Genomic DNA, 18103 nt, shown 5'->3' on the forward strand with positions numbered 1-18103 from the left:
AGGATGAACTAAAATGATGCCAAATTGCTGTACTTGAGGAAAATACACACTTTTAGCTGATTGTGCTCAGTGTGAGACTGAGCCAGTCTCAGTTAGCACACGGTTGGGAAACCATATCCTTGTCTACTACCAAGATAGTAGCCCATTCATTCAGACTTTTGGTGCCACCGTTGATCTATAAATGTCACTCTCTTCCCAGTGACAGCAACTATTCATGAACTACAAGATCTTAATCCTTGATGTTCCCTGGTTATAAGGTGATTAGAAAACCATATTTGATCGAATCGTTTGCTAGCTTTCAACCCGGGTCATGCCGTTTACTATCACTGAATCGTGTTTCTCATCTATCAGATAGGACGAATAAGAATTCATGGACTGAACACTGCATACAATGGCTGGGAAAGCTCAGTGACATATCACATGTGGAATGACTCACATGCTACTGAAACCGATGCCAAGGGAGATCAGTGGTGTCTTCAGTGAAAAGTGAAGGCCTGTGACAGGCAAACGGCACAAGACTTACATAGCTACTCCATGAACTAAGCCCCTTGCATGTGTGCATGTGTGTTCTGTTTTGCGCACATGTGTGTGTGTGAGTGTATGTTGTGTGTATGTTTGTGTGCATATGTGTGCAAGTGTGAGAGTGTGTGTGTGTGAATGTGTGTGTGTAAGAGTGTGTGTGAGTGTATGTGTGTATGTGTATGTGTAAGTGTGTTCGTGAGTGTACGTTGTGTGTGTGTGTTTGTGTGCATGTGTGTGCCAGTGTGTATGAGAGTGTGTGTGAATGTGTATGTGTGAGTGTGTGTGAATGTATGTTGTGTATGTGTTTGTGTGCATATGTGTGTGTGTATATAAGAATGTGTGCGCACAAATGTGTGTGTGTGTGTGTGTGTGAGAGACAGGAACTGCTAACAACCAATGCAGCAAGTGGAGAAAAAAACAAAATAAAACCTTTCTTGGCAGAGCACTCGGCCCATCTGGCTGGCCCTCCACAGTCTGTGCTGCTCCTGTAAGGCTCCCCAGTGTCCCACTCCTTCCTTCTCACCCCTGCATCTGGCTCCTTAACTGTTCCTTTCTACTTCCTGAATATTTGCTTTGGTAGCTACCCTGTGCCCACTGCCCTGGGTCTCCTTGATAAAGGTCTCATCAACACCATCCAAAGCTTCTCTCTTGGCCAACAGCCATCTGCACTTTTCTGCTCAACCCAGGATTACTTCTAAGGACAGGCTGGATTGTAAGGCTTAGGAGCTTAATGCTCCCTGACTTGTTCCTACACTGCAAAGACAATCAACCCTAAATGAAGTCCAGGCAGAAAATGGGGAGCGCTCTTGTATCTGGCCTTTGGCCTCTTGCCTATTCCTGCCGTTATGTTCCGCTAAACGTCAACTATCCACAGGTTCCAGGTCATCACCTTCAAAGCTGTCGGTGACTTATAACAGCTTCCTCCTCTGCCTGTCACACTGTGTGTGCTCTGGCCCTGCTATGCTTTGTCCAGTGCACACAGTTTCTCCAGTTCTCTCTCTGACAAAGAACACTTACTTTATGTGACAGCATTTGTGACTGTGTGGTCTAGTCACACATGTCTCTTTGCCTCTTGGAAGGCAAAAGCTTTGTCTGGCCCCTCGCAACACTTAGAAATTCTGCAGCAGTGGAGGCAATGCGTGTTGATAGAATAAACTTGAAGTGGCTCTTTCAGAAACTAGTGGAAACCTTTCATATTTAGATGAATAATTATTATTTTATTTATTTGTCACTTCCTAAGTCTCTAAATGGTTATTTCTTGTAGAATAAACTCTAGTAAGGAGCTAGCAAATATTACATGTGTACTTTTCCAAATTTCCTTTCCTACCAGCAGTGGGCACCAGAGGCCTTCAGCTGATAACAGTTTCCCAGGGAGACCACAGCCCCTGATCACTGGAGCTCAGAAAGCACTAAGGCTTCCTTCCTTCCTAGGACAAAGCTTTCCTCACTTTGTCCCTAAGACAAAGGAACTTGAACATTCAGAATCCTCTCCAATTTGTGGAAGGCATGATGCACTTTCTTAGGAAATAAAGGGTCAGGGTATGTTGGGTAAATATTTTCAGTCTCAGGAATAAAGCTTCATTAATTTGAAAGATTCTGGAAGGTAGTGCCATTTCATGAACCCAATTTATATACTAAAATCATGTCTGTACAAGGGTATAGTAATGTTCACACGTGTATCAATACTACCACACACAAGGAGCTAATGAGTCACAAAGCTACAAGGTCTACTCTAATCAGACATTGATCACACAGAAGTGATTCTCCTTTATTGATTTTAAAACGTTATAGAAGACTCGGGATGCATTTTTGTAACATTTCAGATAAACCTGTAACACGATTTGTAAGCGTGTGTTGTTATAATTATTGCTGTCTGGTGGTATGCATCTTTCTCTGCGTAGAAATTTTTCCTCTAAAATTCGATTCATACAGGTATTTACTGTAAATATCATATACTTTGTTCTTACATGAAATGGCGGCAACAAAAGAACACGGTCACGCCGCAGCCACACACACACACTCAGCGTGTCTCGGGAACTATGCTTCAAAGACACAAAAGACCATAGGATTTGCCCGAATTTTCTACCCAGTGCCAGTCTCTAAGACTCTAATAGATGAGTGCATTAGCACCAGCCACTTGGGAGCCATGGCTACAGGTGCTTTACATAGATCATACTTTAATTATTCTCATACACTGAAACCGGTCTATTAGGCTCTTGAATTAGCATCTCCATCCCAAAGGAGGATGCCATTAGGTCAGAAGATCTATCGAAATGCTAACTTCTTCAGGAAAATAGCTGTTGGCAAGGCAGAAATTGGGTTATCAACTAATGGAGGCAGCGTAATAAACAAAACAGTAGCTGCCAAGCTTTGGGAATATTCTCCTGTAGTGTTGCTACACACACACACACACACACACACACACACACACACACACACACACACCACAAAAACAAGAAAGTGAGGAAATATTTTTTTTCCATCTGGGGGTAAATCAATCATTTACTCCTTTGATTTATTATGTGAGCATCTGAGGTCAGGACATCATCATACCTATGCTGGTTTTGCTTTTATTATTATTATTTTTCAAAGCCAAGTGAGGGGACTGGCTGTTGGTATTTGAGAAGCATGCCCACAGTTAAAACGGAAAGCAGACCACTGAGATTGAATGGTGGTTGTCTGCCGAGCGCTGTGTTGGATGCAGCCTTGAGCTTTGCTTAACTAGGCCTTGCTGATAATCTGAAGAGCGTGTTATTGTTCACTTAACTTCACCCATCACCACTTTTTACCTTCTATGGACAAAGTATTCCCCTTAGGCACGGGTGCCTCGCTTTTCTAGACCCTCCTCCCTATTAGGAGGCACAACTTGTATTTCAAACACCAGATTCTAGGCACTAAGCCCATCCCTGCCCTTGTGAGACATACATTCTAAGATTTAATGGAATAGTATCCGCATTAGGTTCATAAGAGACAGCCGAGGAAACCACATGGGTTCACAGTTGCAACCTAACCTTTGAATTTAAAGATTAAACGTTTGTCCACAATGGGGAAACACTTTCCGCGTGCATTGTATGTAGATGTAACACCTCACATATAAGTGATTCCCTTGAAATCAATGAAACTGCTACTACAATTAAATTCATAACAGTGGAAGTTTTTTCATAGTTTCTCAATTAAGTGATTAAAAATGTAACCACAACCATGAGGAAAGTAGATATTTTTAAGATAGTTGTGGAAAAAAAAATTTTTTTTCAAAGGTTTCCAGAAAGAAGAGTTGTACCACCTTAACCATTTTCAAATATACAAATCAGTAGTATAAATGTGTATGTATATAATATATATACATATATATATTACTAGTATATATAATAATGATATAATTCTTAATTAAATAATTTCAATATAGCTGCTGTTAAATTTCCATTCAGGTTCACAAACATTTGTGAGAGTGAGGTTTGAGAGGTAGTAAAGATTATAAGAACACCATATGCTTTACACATCCTCTGTAAACTCCAGTAAGGACACACTTTTATGAAGTGCTTACCTGTCCCTGAAACTTGGCACTGGAAACGCGCCGGGCGTCCCTCAGAGGTAACTGTGTCCTGAAGTGGCGTGACAATGGCAGGCGGGTAAACTGGCATTTCCTGATCCGGAGATACAACTTCTGGAACTAAAGAAAGAGACCTTAGAACTTGTCAAGGTTAAGTCCCCATGTAGCCCTCCTGGTTGGGCACCACAAGAGAGTGCTTTCTGAGTTGGGTACAATCTACCACTATAAATACCCTGGGAGAGCTTCTAAGGGCCTCTTTGTAAGCTGGAAAGTCTCAGGGCCTTCCTACCTTCCACCAAAAGAGAAGCTGACGTCGTAGCTACTCCATAGTCATTCTTGGCTTCACAAGTATAGACAGCTGCGTCCTCTGGGAAGGCCTCAATGAGCAAAAGCGTGTACTCCTGCCCGTCGTGGAGAAATTTGCACTTGAAGCCGGTGGAAAGCAGCTGTTCCTCCTTGTACCAGGAAATTTTGGGCTGCGGTCTGCCTGATATCACGGCGCAGAAGCGAGCAGGCTTGCCAGACTGTACCGTGACAGGCTGGAGTTCTTGCAGGACTTGGGGTGGTTCTGGAGCTAAAAGACAACAGCAGAAAACAGCCCATGAAGGAGGAAGAGGACAGTGCTCATCTCTACACTCATTTGTTTCAAGATAGCAGTGTGTCTAGAAACAAAGCCTCAGCCTTGTGACATCTTTACTTGCCTCAGAATATCAGAATAATCTTTGCGCTAAGAGGGATTTTTATTTCCTTCCAAGGAAAGGAAATAACTTCAGGAAGAATTTTAAAAGAAAAATGTTCATGGGAAGTGCCGAGAATGCCAGGCATCTGTGTATAACATCATTGCTCCGGTTTGTTGTTGGAGCACACTAATCAATAACTACAAATCTAGAACAAGTCTCATATTCTGCTTATTTTTAAAAGCCATTTGGGCAAATTCCACAGTGAAGGGGCTTATGGCATCCAGATTTGTTCACTTTCCAAGGACTTATGTATTATGTATTAAGTCACAGTTGCTCTGTTACAGATAGAGGCCAATGGGATACAGCCTGCAAATGTGGACTGCTTGAATGTTATTCTATACCAGTAGAGTGCAATTAAATACATTCAACAGAATTCAGCTTTATGATGATGCTAATCAGGGTAGAGTCTCAGTGTTGGACGAGGAGACCACAGACAGAAAATGAAGGCTATGGTCTTACACTTCCTCATTCTCTGTGCTCCCATGACTACTACTATTGCAGAGGAAGCAAAACTGGGTGTCATGGCAACTGCATTTCCCAGGGACACGGGAGATCATGGCCCAGGGACAGCTCCCAGCTTTCCTCCATCTGACTCAAGGTGATTTTGCTTCACGACAGCCAGGGGTTTGGCCGGGAGACAGGGTCTGTTCTTTCCCCTGTGTCTAGGTTAGGTTCAGGTCCTGACAAGCTTTAAATTCAGAGCTAGGGTTTGCAATGAGGAAAGCAAAGGTTTGCTGAGGCCCTCCTGAGAACTGTTAGGAAGCTCCTGATAGCAAGGATTCCACATCCAAAGACAAAGCACTGATCTTAGAGCCTGGGGCAGAGAGAGCCTCACACCACTGTGCCTGTGGCTCTTTAAGTACTCTATGATCTCCAAGGAGGTCTTTGGATTTTTCCAAGCTTTGCACCGAAGGCTGAAAATGTCCTCACTGCTTGTATAGAGTGTTATTTACACTTCAACCATTAGGACAGAAAACTACAACTTGATGCAGTATATGAAAAGCCATCTGGACTAGATGATAACTGGCACACAGTGGACATTCATAGTGTTAATCAAACCCATGTTGTTCTGGAAGCCAGCAGGTGCTTCCTGGAAATGACATGCCATTAACCCTTTCAGCAGCTGCTCTCTTTTCCACAGGGCTGCTATGAACACAAATGACGTTATACCCAGATATGAGCGCCATGGGTTTGTTAGAAAACTCTCAGGCACCACTGCTGTATTGATGGTATGTGCTGAGGTCTAACTGCATACCATTGACATAGAGAGTCACAGAACTCCTGTTCCTGCCTGCCACGAAGGTGTATTCGCCTGCGTCACTATGTCTCGTTTCAGATATAAACATCCGGTGAATTCTTCTCTCCACCACATATTGGTGTCGTTCCTGAACTTGGAAATTGATTTCGATGCCGTCTTTATACCAATGGGCATCAACGTCATCTTCATTGACTTCGAACTCCACAACAGCACGCTGCTTCTCAATGACCTGTTGGCAAACAATGAAGGAAGAAGAGCGAATCTGGTTTGAGTTCTGTTCATCCATTTCTAAAGCTATTCACTTCCAGAGCGTGAAAACTCAGTACATCGTGGCACAACAAATTGGCCGACAACAGCACATTTTCATTTTTCCCTTCTTAATGTTGGACAAATAGCACTCAAATCTCTTATGTAGGGAATCACGTTTATACCCGTGCCTGTGAGGGAGGCTGCCTAAGTGGTAACTGTTTCATCTCTAATTGTTTAGGGTTTAATAAATAATAACTGAAGTTATGGCATTTTACATCTGGGGGCTTTTAATTATTATAGAGGTCTTTAAGGCTACTCTTCAGTCTGATTTCTCATTATATGAACTATAACTTTATGGACTAGTTAGGAAATATCATCCTCAGTTTAAAAGTAAGAAAACCAAGGTTCAGAACTAGAATATAAGGACTGTATGAGTTTCCATTGCAAGTGTTTTTAATACAACACAGGCTCTCTAAAGCATGTTTTTCTTTTTTTCTGGAAGAGAAAAATGACGGAGCTGAACTCAAAATGAATCTCTTGAACATACTTCTTCCTTCATTATGTCATTTGAAAAGATCAGCACCCACAGGATAAGCACTGTAAGCACCTGTTAGTGGAACCATTTGAGAAGGATTAAGAGGTGTGACCTTGCTGGAGTAGGTGTGTGTAACTGGAAATGGGCTTTGAGGTTTAAACACCAATGCCAGGCTGAGTCTTTTGTCTCTGCCTGCTGCCTGTAGATCAGGCTGGAAAGCTCTCAGGTACTCCTTCAGCAGTACCTGGCAGTTCATGTCTGCTTCCCACCAGGGTGATCATAATTAACTCTCTGCAGTTATACGCAATACACCAGTAAGTGCTTTCTTTATAAGAGTTGCCTTGGTCTAGATGTCTCTTTACAGTAACAGGACAGTAACTAAGACAGATGGCAAACGTGTCTATTCAGCATCCTTGCTAGGAATCATTGTTCACACTGGGGTTACTCTTGGGCCCACAACAAGCATGCGCAAACACTCAAACCCTATATACCTCTTCATAGGAAAAGATCTGAGGATATGCTATCTTCTACATTTTCGTATTGACAGCTAATGTGTGAGTGTCACAATTTCAATTTTAGTTTGTGTTTGGTTGGAGCTTCATGGTAAGTAGTCATTTCTTTAATGGCAAAGTTTCTACAGCTGTTCTTATTTTATTTTATTTTATTTTATTTTATTTTATTTATGTGTTTGGGTGTTTTATCTGAATGTATGATGCCTGTGTACCATTTGTGTGCCTAGTGTCAGAGGATGCCAGAGTGGGCGTCAGATTCCTTTGAACTGGAATTACGGATGGTTATATGCTGCCATGTGGGTACTTGGAATCAAACTCAGGTCCTCTGGGGAAGCATCCAGGGCTCCTAATGATGTGGCCACCTCTGCAACTCATCTACATCTGTTTCCTGTGCATCTCTCCGGATGACAGAAATTGGCTATGTGGTGAAAGAAGATGCTTCCGACAAGAGGCTGAGCTAACCGATGGCAGCACAAGAATCTAAGCCACCAGGGACAAGCAGATTTCAGTATTTGAAATACTGTGATTAGAAGAGTTAAGTGCAAGAGTGAAGTAAGAATGATTGACAGTTTGTCAAAAAAACAAACAAACAAAACAAAAACAGCCAGTATGTAGACTATACCTGGACCTCCTTTTTAATGCTCCGGATGCGGACATCTCTGCCTTCTACAATGAGGTTAGCTGTTGACATGTTGCCACCTGCTACCACTGTGTATTTCCCAGCATCAGACATGCGTGTGGATGGGATCAGAAGGCGGTGGACATATTTCTCCTTCTGAATCTTTATCCTGTGGAAGGGAGGAAATGGGAGCTTAGTGCATGGGATTCAAAAGGAAGCTGGAGTAGTTGAGACACAGGAAAGCAAAGTGACTTGCCGGTCCTCTATCTGAAGCTCTTGGCCATCTTTCATCCACTGGACAGTGATGTCGGGCTCTGAAACTTCACATTCAAACATGGCTCGTTTCTTCTCCAGAACCTTGATGTCCTTAATGTGTTTCCTGAATTCTATATGACGAGCTAAATAACAGAGGTAAAAAATTAGCATCTGACATCTTTATTGATATATAAGTCACATGCTATTTGATTTAGCCTTTTGCAGAGTGTCTGATCCACACACATTGGGCTGGACTCACCCCCAGGACAGCTCTGAATGTAGCCCAACTCAAAATCTAGAAACTTATTTAAAACATTTTAAGAATGGTTTAGAACATTTTTTGTAAATTTTTTTTCATTGTTCTTAAACATGAACAAGACACCATCTTGTTACAGTACCATGCAAAATGAACATACGCATACTTTCATTTGGTTAATACATGTGATGTGCCATGGACACCTAGGCCAAGCTAATGTAGCCCAGAGACACCAAAAGGTTAGACACTTCAGATTTAGTGTTTACCTCCATGGTACATATAAGCATCACCATAATTTTAAAACCATTTAATTTTTCCCAGAAAAACTCAAACAGCTCTTAGTCATCATATGCAAGACACTTCCCATCATCCCTTGCTAGACGGAAGCTAAGATCTATGCCTCAGTAGACTTTCATATCAGAGCTATTCCATATAAACGGGTCATACATACAGTATGTGTTGCTCTGTGGCTTCTTTCATTTCTCATATTTTCAGCATTTACCCATATGATGGCATGTGCTAGTCATTCCTTTTTATTTCCAGTTACCACCCAAACTTGATGGACATACCACACTTTATCCATTCATTAATGGAAAGATTAATACTTCATGTGGTAGATTTGAGTTTATCCCCCCTGCGAATCCATCTAGGAAATCATACCTTCCACATAAAGGGTGGCCGTCGATGTGGCTTTTCCAGCCACAAATGTGTAATCAGCAGCATCTCCAAAGTGAACATTCCTGATGTTCAGCGAATGCGTGAGCTTCTTGGTTCTCATCTGGCACCTGTCAGTCGACTTGATCTCCACACCGTTCTTTAACCATTTGTAAGAGATGCCTTCATAGTTAACTGTCACCTCAAAAGTGATGGTGTCTTTTTCTTCAGCATTGATGTCTTTCAGCATGGATGTAATCATGATTGCTGCAGAGGAGAATAAAAATGAGACACCTGGCTGTGGGTGCAATGACGTCGTGGTTTGTAACGGGTGCAGAACGAGAGTTTCTAATGCTTTTCACTGATATGATTATAATTAGGGACGGGAGGTTTGACACTGTCCTTCGATGAGTGAAAACCAGCTGGGAGAATGTCAGGGACATAAAGTGATCGACCCAGATAATTTTCTAGGTAGACTTCTGATGATACTGTAATTAGAAACTTTTATGCAGATAAAGAGGCTAGCAGAGACTCATCAAGAACACAGTGTAGATGTTTTTTTTATCAAGAATGGTTTTAATAGATCCAGCAATTTGTTGAAAGAGTGTAGGATTTGTAAGAGCAAGACTGCTGAATATTTAGATATGTATATGTGCATATATATATATATATATATATATATATATATATATATATATATCCCATACATAGATGCACACACACGCACGCATGAGCACACATCCACACATAACACACCTCTATATGTCTACTTACGGGTCACTGTCAGGGTGGCGCTGACTTGGTCATTGCCACAAACAAATGTGTATTCTGCTGAGTCCTCGGTGCTTGTGTTCATGATGATCAGCTGGTGGAGTTTCCCCTGCACAACTATCTTGAACTTTTCACTCATCTCGATTTCCACGCCGTTCTTTAGCCACATGGAAGGAACGTTGAAGTGGGACACCTCGCACTCGAAAGAGGCTGCTTTGGTTTCAGGAACCTCGATATTTTTCATAGTCTTCGTGATGTGTAGAGCTTAGAGGGAAAGCAGAAAGTGGCTCAGTTAACTCACTCTCAAACACGGGTGAAAGAAAACAGAGTAGTAAATCTGTAAGACTCCCTGCGGAAATGCCGCAGAGGCTGCCAAACACTTACTCTCCACAAACAGCTTAGCTTTGCACTCCAGCTGGCCCACCATGGCTGTGTACTCCCCAGCGTCTGAGGGGGAGATGTTCTGAAGCATCAGCTTATGGACTTTTCTCTCTGAGACCAGTCTGTGTTTGTCACTTGGCTTAATCTCCACATTCTTGTGGAACCATTTTACTGGAACTGTGTCATGGGAAACACTGACTTCAAAGGCAACGGTGGCGTTTTCCAAGGCAGTCACATCCTTTGGCTTTTTAATAATCTTGACAGCTAATGAAGAAAGTTGGAGAAACTCAGTGACGCGGCTAACACAGGGATAACCAGAAGTTGTCTAACTATACAAGTTTGAGTCAACTTACTCTCAACGTGCAGCCTGGCGTTGGCTCCTAGCCTTCCCAGTTTGAAGCCATAGACAGATTCATCCGCTATGGCACAGTTTTTGATCTTCAGAGAATAAAGTGTCCCTTTGACTGAGATCTCATACTTGTCATTGGAATCTAAGACAACTCCATTTTTGATCCACTGGACACCTTTGACATCTGGGTGTGTGAGTTCCACAGAGAAGACAGCATCCTGTGTCTCTGTCACAGTGAGGTTCCTCAGAGTCTTCTTAATTTTGACAGCTGCAGAGAAATCAAGAGTCGGTTTAGACAATGACGACCAACAAGCCAAAGAAGTTCTGAGCCTGGTCACTTCCGAGCTGGTCGGCACGGGAAAGAATGGTTAGACAGCATTTTACAGTTCTGCCGTCCCTCGTTTTCAAAGACACTTGGCAATCACTTAAGAAAATCTGAGCTCCAGTTGGAAGTGGACATTATTCAATCATTTGTCTATACTGCAGTGACATGAAGCTTGATTATATATAACACACTAACAGCTTATGAGACTGATCAGAGATGGGATGTGTAATCAGAGTACCTGAAATGGCTGTTTCACAGACCTCAAGCACGATTTTATTACAAACAAACAAGAATGTATCTGATGAAAACCTTGAACAATCTCATACAGGACGTATACGGAAAAGTTGACAATGTCATGATGTTTTTAACTGAAGATGTATGTGACCCTAAATGCTCACCAACCTGACTTTCACAATGGCAGCAGTTAGGACAGAAGCAAGATTTGGGGAAGGTGAGGCTGGCCTGTTGTCACTGACCTTCAACTTTCAGCTTGGCAGATGTTTTGGAGGTTGCAACCTTGTAGGTGTATTCTCCAATGTCATCTAACTTGGCAGCAGCGATGATAAGCCTCCTTTTGTGGCCATCAGATTCACTTCTGAAGTTGTTACTCAGAGCCAAGTGCTTTCCATCCTTCAGCCATTCTCCCTCAGACTCAGGGTTGGCAACTTCGCATTCGAACACAGCTTCCTGGGATTCAGCCACAGTCTGGTCTGTGAGTGGCTTGGAGATGGCCCCTCCTTCAGACAGAGGACAGAGAGGACACGGGTGAGTCCTTCAAAATACTCACAGACCAAAGAAACCATTGTTTAATCTCACATCAAATGTCAAATTGTAAAACATGGTTTTTAAACACAAATTTTTACCTATATTTAGAAAGTAACAAGAAATTCCTTATTTTAAGCATGCATGACTAGAAAACAGAAAATATATTGTACAAAGGGGGGGGGATACAGAATTGTGAAATCTGTAACACATAGCATGTCACACAGACAATTTTCAACTCAATTTCTTATTTTTAAAAGCATACTCTTTGGTCCTTTAAGAATTATATCCTTGGTGTATGTTTGGTATTTGAGAAATTTTTGCTGAATAAAATATCAAAGTCAATAATGTATTTACTCTTTGATTATTTAAGGCACTGCCTTACTCTTTAACATTGTATGACCCTAAACTCATGGGAATCCTTCTGCATCAGCCTTTTGAGTCCTTGGAATTATAAGCATAATCCTATAATGATATTCAGCATGCATTAGTGTTATTAAAAGAAACATTAAACATGTTTCTTATATATCCTAGATTCTTGGCTTGAAAGTGCAATTTCTTCTCCAGTGTTTTCTACTGTAGTTTCTCCCCATCAGCATGAGGCAAAGGTCACTGCTTTAACTACTTAGCTGCTTGGGCACATTTTCCTCTAATCTCTAAATTCTTCAAGAAAAGACACACATTCACTTCATTTTTATGTTTTGAGTTTCTACTAATATCTTGCCTGTGGTAGGTACTTTTAAAATTCCAAGTAAAATCACATAGCATTTTAAAGCCTGTATTTTTACATACTTAAGGTGATATTTAACATATCTGATAAAAGTAAGGTACCTGAGATTTTATTTGATAGGTCTTTTATAGACAACTCTTTAAGGAAATATCAGATAATAAAGTATAAACCATGAGACTTTCACACCAACTAAAACACACTTTTACTATATGAACTGCTTATATACAAGATTGGTTGAATCTGAGAATAGCACCCTGATTCCTCAACACTCAAATGTAATAAACAAAAAATATTAGTGATGATTTCTACTTCTATGTTTACATGTGGACTATAATTATGAATCTTCATTCTAAAGCTAATACTGTCTGCCAAATAGGAAGGACTGAGTATCCCCTTCATGTCATAAGAGATACACAGATTAAGTCGCTTTATAATAAAAAAAATAGTCATTGGCCTCACAAAAACAAAATAAGAGAAAAACACTTTAAGAAGCAAGAATTCTTAAAAAAGTAACAAATCTTTATTGAAGCAAAGTTAAAATGAAATTCAGTTTAGCAAACATTTACTGATCATTTATCTTGAGGAGTACATAGAGAAGAGAAAGAAGAAAGTAATTCTATGTTCAAGGGCTATATGCTCTTGTGTGGGAAAGGAAACAGGGAACAAGACAAGTGTTTAATCAGGACATTGTAAGAGATAATGACAAAGAATCCTAGGGTTGGATAAAGAAGTGGAGAGGTTAAAGAAATTCTCACAGAGGAGATGGCACCTGAGACTGACATACAAAGAGCATCTGAGTTGAGTGAACACTCACAGTTTAAGCTAATGGAGACAGAGGTGAGGGTACCATTGGCCTTTAGATCAGTGTGATAAGAGGCATGGCAGTGCAAGGTAAATGGGGATTGTGGGAAAATGGGAAAGAAGATCTTTATAAGTACTACAGTTGCTCCCCCGAAGAACTTAACATTGGATGATCAATATACAAACCTGCCACAGTAAGCTTCCCAGATGTTGTATTTTCTCCAGCATAAAATGCATAGTCTCCTTCATCATCTTTCATCATATTCAGGACTGTCAGTTTGTATATTTTCCCATGAGCTTCAATTTTATATTTAGAACTGGGTTTAATTTCTTTGCCCTTAAAATTCCACACAACATCAATTCCTGAGTGGGATAGCTCAACCTCCAAGACCACATTTTGAGTTTCTGTGCACGTCAGGTCTTGGAGACCTCTGATAATTTTAATTTCTAGGGGGAAAAGAAAATATTCGGTAGTCATTATTATAACAAGACTGTAAAGTGCTTAAAGTAATGGCAAGTTATACAGAACCATCCTTACTCTCTACAGAGAGATTACAGCTGGTTTCAACTCTGCCAACCATCAGTTTGTAAGGGCCTTCATCAGAAGCATGAGTTCGGTTAATCACAAGTCGCTGTTTGGTGCCTTTGACGATGGATTGTACACGATCATCAGGTTTGATTTGCTCATCATTTAGGTACCATTTAACAGACGTTACATCAGGAACTGAGACCTTGCATTCAAGTACAGCCTTGGTACCTTCAATCACGTTGACATCTTTGAGAGGTGTTATCACATCAACACCTGCAAAAGAAGACACACAGAAAGAATTAAATGAATGTGAAATTTGTTTAAAATGTCTGCACGTTCAAGTTCTATGGCTCAATACCAATGGGAACATAAAGCTAGATCTGGAGTTATAGCTCAACATAGAGACCTTGATTTGCATGTGAAATACCTTGGGTTTGGTCCCCAGCATCATAAGCACTTTTTAAAGGATAAGAATTAACATGGAACTATGTAAGACTCACTATAGACAGAGACATTCCCACTGGTGGAGAGTCCGAGGGCAGGAATAGTGAAGGAGTAATTTCCAGCATCTTCTTTGGTCATGTCTTCAACAAGCAGCATGTGGGATTGCTTGTCTATTACTATGTGAACTCTGTCACTGTGCTGGACTTCTTGGCCATCTTTCATCCAGACACCTTCTACATTTTCTAAGGAGACTTTGACTTCAAGTTGAACAATGTCACCCTCACAGACCTTTTGATCACTAAGTCCTTGGAGAATAGCAATAGGCCGGGCTGTGTTGGAAAGAAAAGAATGTTATTATTTTTGTCTTCAACCCTACTGATGCGCAGTGCAGGTATCAAGGATGAGAAGACTCACGTTTCATCTTCAGTTTACAGGTTGTCTTTTTCCCATCGACAACAAAGCTGTACTCTCCCTGGTCCTCTTTGGTTACATCCTTGACTGTAAGGTTCTGGCGCCCACGGCGGGATGTAATTGAGTATTTGCCATTGGACTTTAACTCCACATCATTGTGGTACCATTTGCCTTCTATGTTTTCTGGGGATATAATACACTCTAACTCTCCCGAGTATGACTCTGGGACTTCTATGTCCTGAAGTTCTTTCACGAATTCAACTACTGCACCTGAAGAATAAAATGAAGATGAATAAATGTCTTGGGAGAGTTATGCAACTAGAGTGTGGATAGAGATGTTGCCTTATATCTGTTTTCTCCCTCTTATGCTTTCAAAATTGTCTTTTTGACATAACTCCCTGCTAGTTGGCTGAGAAATTTTTAATACGTTATTTTAATTTTTGACTTATTTTGGAATCAGGGAGATATCCTTCAATCGAGACATTTTTAAATGAGTGAAGAAAATAATACTGCTTTTAAAATATTCAAATTCCATTACTATTAGCAATATACATTGATGACATTTGGTATAAAGTTTGTATCTAATTTCACAAAAATTATTTTTATGAAAGGAAAAATGTCTAGCTCATTTATCACCGAATAAAAACTGATTCTAGCAAACAATACAGTCACTAATTTCTTTTACCTTCCACAATAAGTTTCGCTGTTGTTTTGATATTTTCATCTTCCACAAGGACACAGCTGTAGTCTTCAGCATCAGATGTGTCAATGGTCAGCACAGACAGAAAGTGAACTTTGCGGTCGGAGTGCATCCTGTACTTATCTCCTGCATGGACCTCGACGCCATCTTTATACCATTTTACTTTGACAAATGGTTCTGAAGTCTCACATTCAAATGTTGCCATGGTGTCCTTTTCCTTAGCAACAACATCTTGCAATTCTTGTGTGAACGTGATCAATTGCTTGGCTATGGGGCAGGGGCGGGGCAGAGATGAGGATACAATTAAACTTTTGATTTGAATAATGGGAAAAGAAACTCATTTAAATATAATAAGGGATATTCAGAGAGGAGGAGGGAGGAAGGGAGGGAGAGGGAGAATAGAAGAGAGAGAAAGAGGGAGGGCGAGAAGGCAAGAGAGAGAGAACACTATTAAATGAAACATCTTCAGATTACCTTGGACAAGTAGGAACGCATGACTTGAGGTTTCCCCAGCTATGTTGATGGCCTTGACCATGATGCTGGCAGAGTCTTCGGCAGTCACATCTCTTATGACCAGTTCACAAACATTGTCTTCTGGCCAGTACCAATAGATTCGGTCAGATCGCTCAATTTTTACGCCGTTTTTATACCATTCACATTCAGGGTCTGGTTTTCCCACAACTCTGACTCTAAAGTGAGCATCGGATCCTTGGCCAACGGTCTGGCTTTGGATTCGTTCGAAGATTTTGGGTGCTTCCATACTGGGACTAAGTTCAATCCTCTCGGGTTTAAAGGTTGGAATCGTGACTTTGCCTTCTTCGGCCAAAGCTTTCTTCTCCTCTTCTGTTAACTCTTTAGTCCAGTGCAGCAGCTCATCTTTCGTTTTCTTGAGGAGCTCTTCATAAGACTCATCCTTCTTTCGAGACTTGAGCTCCACAGCTGTGATAGCCTCATAGTACCCCTCTTCTGTCCGGCGCTTAAATTTACTGCGAAGTTCTTCAGACTCCTCGGACACCTTCTCATGGGTAATTCTTTCAGCCCTTTTCAGCTTCACCACCTCTTTGGTTTCGCTGGTGTCAATGGGTCTGTCTACCTTCTGTACTTCGAACTGAAGTTTCCCGGGTTCGTGTACGTGAAACTCAGGCTTTGGCTCGGGAGCACGCCTGAGGACAGATCTGAAATCCTCCCTCTGCTGGATTTCAAGTTTTACTTTATGTTCTGTGACACCTTCGGGGTTTTCTGCAGTGACCTTGACTTCGCCTGTATCATAGGATTTGCAGTCCACAATGTCCAGATAATGAATGCCATCGTAGCGAACTCTGAACCTTTTGCTTTTCCGGATGAGCTGTCCGTTGAGGTACCAGTTGACCTTGGGCTGAGGGTAGCCTGTCACGCGGCATCGGAATCTTGCTGTCTCCCCTTCGAGTACTCTCACTGGCTCTGGAAACAAGACGATGTCTGGCTTTTGCTTTTCCTTTTGATCTGTTGTTACCCCTGTGAGTGCACCTTCGTGAGCCATCCTTTCCAGCTCCTCTATTCTCTGTAAGCCTTTCTTCCCGTCGGGCAACTGAGATTCTTCCACTAGACTTTTCTCATCTTTTACTATAAGAGTAGCAGAGGTGTGGTCTGTCCCGTATTTGTTAGTAGCTCTGCAGGTGATGACGCCGCTGTCTCTGGAATACGCAGCTCCATAATCAAGGCTGCAGTATCCGAATTCATTAATCATACGGAGCCTGTTGGCCGCCTCCAGTGGTTTTCCGTCATGGAGCCACTCAACCACCATGGTTGGGTCACCGATCGGTGTCAGTCTACACTCGAAGTGGGCAGGACCAAAGCGCTTGAGTCTGAGGGAAGTGAGTTTCTTCTTGAAGAATGGCTTCTGCTGCTTTTCCTTGTCATAGAGGTCTCCCTCCTCCCACTGTTCTTGGCCGTATCTCAGATGGAGAGGCTCCAGTTCTGGGGCAGCAATCTCCTTCGCTCGGTACGTTCCTCGTGGGATAATCAGTTTTCTTTCTGGTTCAGGCTCTGCAAACTCAACCTCAATGTTGACTTTGCACCTCGTGGTGTCCCGGCCGGCCTTATTAATAGCTGTAGCAGTGTACCAGGCAGAATCTTGGCCGATAGTGGAGTCGATCTGAAGGGCGGCTTCTCCTTTGCTTCCTTCAATCCTATTTAAAAAGAAGAAAACAAAGCCATCAGTATTGGGGTAGTACTTTCTACTTACTTGACTGCTGGGTTTGTATAAGCAGTTTAATATCATGATCTTTTCAAACGTGCCTGATCCTTGGGTATTTATGAGGGACAATGATGTCACTGTTTTTCAGCCACACAATGTCAGGATTGGGGTTGCCTGTGGCTCTGACTTTCATTTCAAGCCTGGAACCTTCCTTTATGTTGACATTTTTCAGTTTTTCCACAAATGCTGGCTTGATCTGGTGTTCCACAGCTGAAAGAGAAAAGTCACGATTTAGAGCAGCTGGGGCTGGAATACCTGGTTACGACCCAGGTGACAAAGTAGCTTGTTTTCATTTTAATAAAGCTCTTGTGTTACCTTCCACAGTTAAAGTCACAGAAATTGTGGATTTTCCTGCCCTGTTTTGGGCCACCACGGTCCATTCTCCTGAGTCACTGGGTGATGCAGGGACGATGATCAGTGACTGAGTTCCATCTTCTTTAATGACGACTTTATGTGTATAATCATTGACAATTTGCTGTCCTATTTAAAAAATAATAAAAAAAACAAAAGCACA

General features: G+C 41.6%; 1 protein-coding gene across 6 annotated transcripts in view; it reads right to left on the reverse strand.

Annotated features, from left to right (window-relative positions):
• The window catches only part of TTN (titin), a 266446-nt gene that overhangs the window by 218704 nt on the left and 29639 nt on the right, over nt 1-18103 (reverse strand). For all 6 annotated transcript variants that reach the window (XM_080927461.1, XM_080927460.1, XM_080927459.1 and 3 more), the window contains 18 exons: nt 17905-18069; nt 17631-17799; nt 15828-17521; nt 15339-15620; nt 14657-14923; nt 14299-14571; nt 13808-14071; nt 13456-13716; nt 11453-11713; nt 10656-10919; nt 10306-10566; nt 9925-10185; nt 9157-9417; nt 8242-8383; nt 7989-8154; nt 6068-6299; nt 4362-4646; nt 4067-4192 (listed from right to left, as the gene is read on the reverse strand). In XM_080927461.1, the coding sequence (XP_080783587.1) occupies nt 4067-4192; nt 4362-4646; nt 6068-6299; nt 7989-8154; nt 8242-8383; nt 9157-9417; nt 9925-10185; nt 10306-10566; nt 10656-10919; nt 11453-11713; nt 13456-13716; nt 13808-14071; nt 14299-14571; nt 14657-14923; nt 15339-15620; nt 15828-17521; nt 17631-17799; nt 17905-18069 (5634 nt within the window). The remainder of the gene's footprint in view (nt 1-4066; nt 4193-4361; nt 4647-6067; nt 6300-7988; nt 8155-8241; nt 8384-9156; nt 9418-9924; nt 10186-10305; nt 10567-10655; nt 10920-11452; nt 11714-13455; nt 13717-13807; nt 14072-14298; nt 14572-14656; nt 14924-15338; nt 15621-15827; nt 17522-17630; nt 17800-17904; nt 18070-18103) is intronic.

Source organism: Micromys minutus (genome assembly GCF_963924665.1).
Source record: "Micromys minutus genome assembly, chromosome: 13".
NCBI classification, from domain to species: domain Eukaryota; kingdom Metazoa; phylum Chordata; class Mammalia; order Rodentia; family Muridae; genus Micromys; species Micromys minutus.